Below are 1,642 nucleotides of genomic sequence, written 5' to 3' on the forward strand. Positions count from 1 at the left end.
GTGTTGTGCTGATCCAAGGTTGATTACATGAAAGATGCGGCCGCTTCTTGCACCAGCAAGGTCGGCACAGGCATGCATGTGGGTATCCAGGCGGGTCCAGAGCCCTTGATCTGACACACCCGACGACCCGCCCGATTCTGTCTTTTTTGGCACCTCAATCCCAACAGCAAAGACCCATCAAACCCGACCAAAGTTCTAGCGACGATCCCACACCTCTCGATGCACCGACAGCAACGCCGACGCAGCTTGCCGCCGCATCGTACACACACAGGTGCCGCGGTTCAGCGCGCACTCTGTTGAGGCGCTGAAGCGGGAGCTGCTGGAGCTGGACTACCGGTCACTGCTGTCAGAGGACGTCATGGCGTTCGAGGTGGGGGTTAGAGTTTGGAGGGGGGTTGTACGGGGTATCGGCACAAATTGATGTCGGCACAGCGGTTGGGACCTGTTTGGGGCACCAGCACAGACACCGGAAAGCATCCTCCAGTCTCCAAACCCGCTGACCCTTTCCCTGGTGTGCCACGCGCGCCCCGCAGGCGGTGCGCAAGGCGGTGGATGCGACGGCGGCGGCGGCGCAGCGCATCAAGGCGCAGGAGCGCGCGCAGGCGGCGCTGGCGCAGGCGCAGGGCGCGGCCTCCAAGGTGGCCGCCAAGCTGGCCTCGAACCCCCAGGTCGGTGTTGCATCCTTCAACAACCTTTGTCAGTGACATACACGGGGCTCTCCACGACTGCCGTTCATGTTCCAGCGCACGCGGGCATATCGACGAGCTGCTGCAGTCATTGCCATTCGCCAAGGCGGCGTGGCCAGTGGTGTGCATTATGGCCATGCTGCAGCCTGCTACTGGTTTCCAGGCGGCGCCCAGGCGCGTATTCCCACCGTACTTCACACTGCCGCAGGTCCAGCAGCTCGAGAAGATCGCGCAGGACACCGCCGGGAATCTCGCCGGGAAGATTGACGCGGCCCTGTCACCAGATGCCCGCGGCGGCGGCGGCGCCGGCGGCTCGGGCACCAGCAGCGGCGGCGGCGACCCAGGGACGCTCGGGCGGCTGGCGGCGGCTGAGTCGGCGGCGGGGCGCGTGCCGCTGGCGCAAGATGCGCTGCTGGCGTTGGGCAGCAAGGTGGGCGGGGGCGGCGCCTCGTACTGGCGTGGTGGGTATGCCTGCCCGATGTTGGTCCGCATGAAATTTATGAGTGGCAGGAGCTGGCTGCCGGCTGGCAGGTAATGTCCTCTAGTGCAAACCGTTCCTGCCGGAGCGCCTTTTCGAGCGATGGGTGACCCTGCCCTTGCTGTGCTGTGTGCTTGTGCCTTCGTTGCTCTGAGTGCTTCTATTTATAAAGCTTGGGTGCATCCACGCACACACAAACACACACACATAACACAGTTACACCTGAGCCAACACACAGAAGTCATTTATTTACACTCTACACGCATGGGCGGACGCACACACGCACGCACGCACACACACACACACACACAGGTCACCGCAGCAACCGACGCGGCCCTCCAAAACCAGCATGTCCGTGGGGCCCTGGGCTGGGTCTCAGCAATCCTCAAAAAGGCGGCGGCCTCCGGCCCCGCCACTGCGGCCGGCGCCGCCGCTGGACCCCCCGCCGCGGCCGCAGCCGGGGCGCAAGGAGGCGGGG

The 1,642-nt window shown here is 64.5% G+C and overlaps 1 protein-coding gene across 1 annotated transcript in view; it reads left to right on the forward strand.

The window, feature by feature from the left end:
* Positions 1 to 27: 27 nt before the first annotated feature.
* Positions 28 to 1,642, forward strand: part of MNEG_0589 (hypothetical protein) — a gene marked incomplete at both ends in the record, with an annotated part of 3,414 nt that continues 1,799 nt past the window's right edge. Inside the window, 4 exons of the mRNA XM_014050928.1 lie at positions 28 to 60; positions 272 to 370; positions 534 to 668; positions 895 to 1,147. Coding sequence (XP_013906382.1) covers positions 28 to 60; positions 272 to 370; positions 534 to 668; positions 895 to 1,147 — 520 coding nt within the window. The remainder of the gene's footprint in view (positions 61 to 271; positions 371 to 533; positions 669 to 894; positions 1,148 to 1,642) is intronic.

Source organism: Monoraphidium neglectum (assembly GCF_000611645.1).
Source record: "Monoraphidium neglectum strain SAG 48.87 unplaced genomic scaffold scaffold00050, whole genome shotgun sequence".
Lineage (NCBI taxonomy): Eukaryota > Viridiplantae > Chlorophyta > Chlorophyceae > Sphaeropleales > Selenastraceae > Monoraphidium > Monoraphidium neglectum.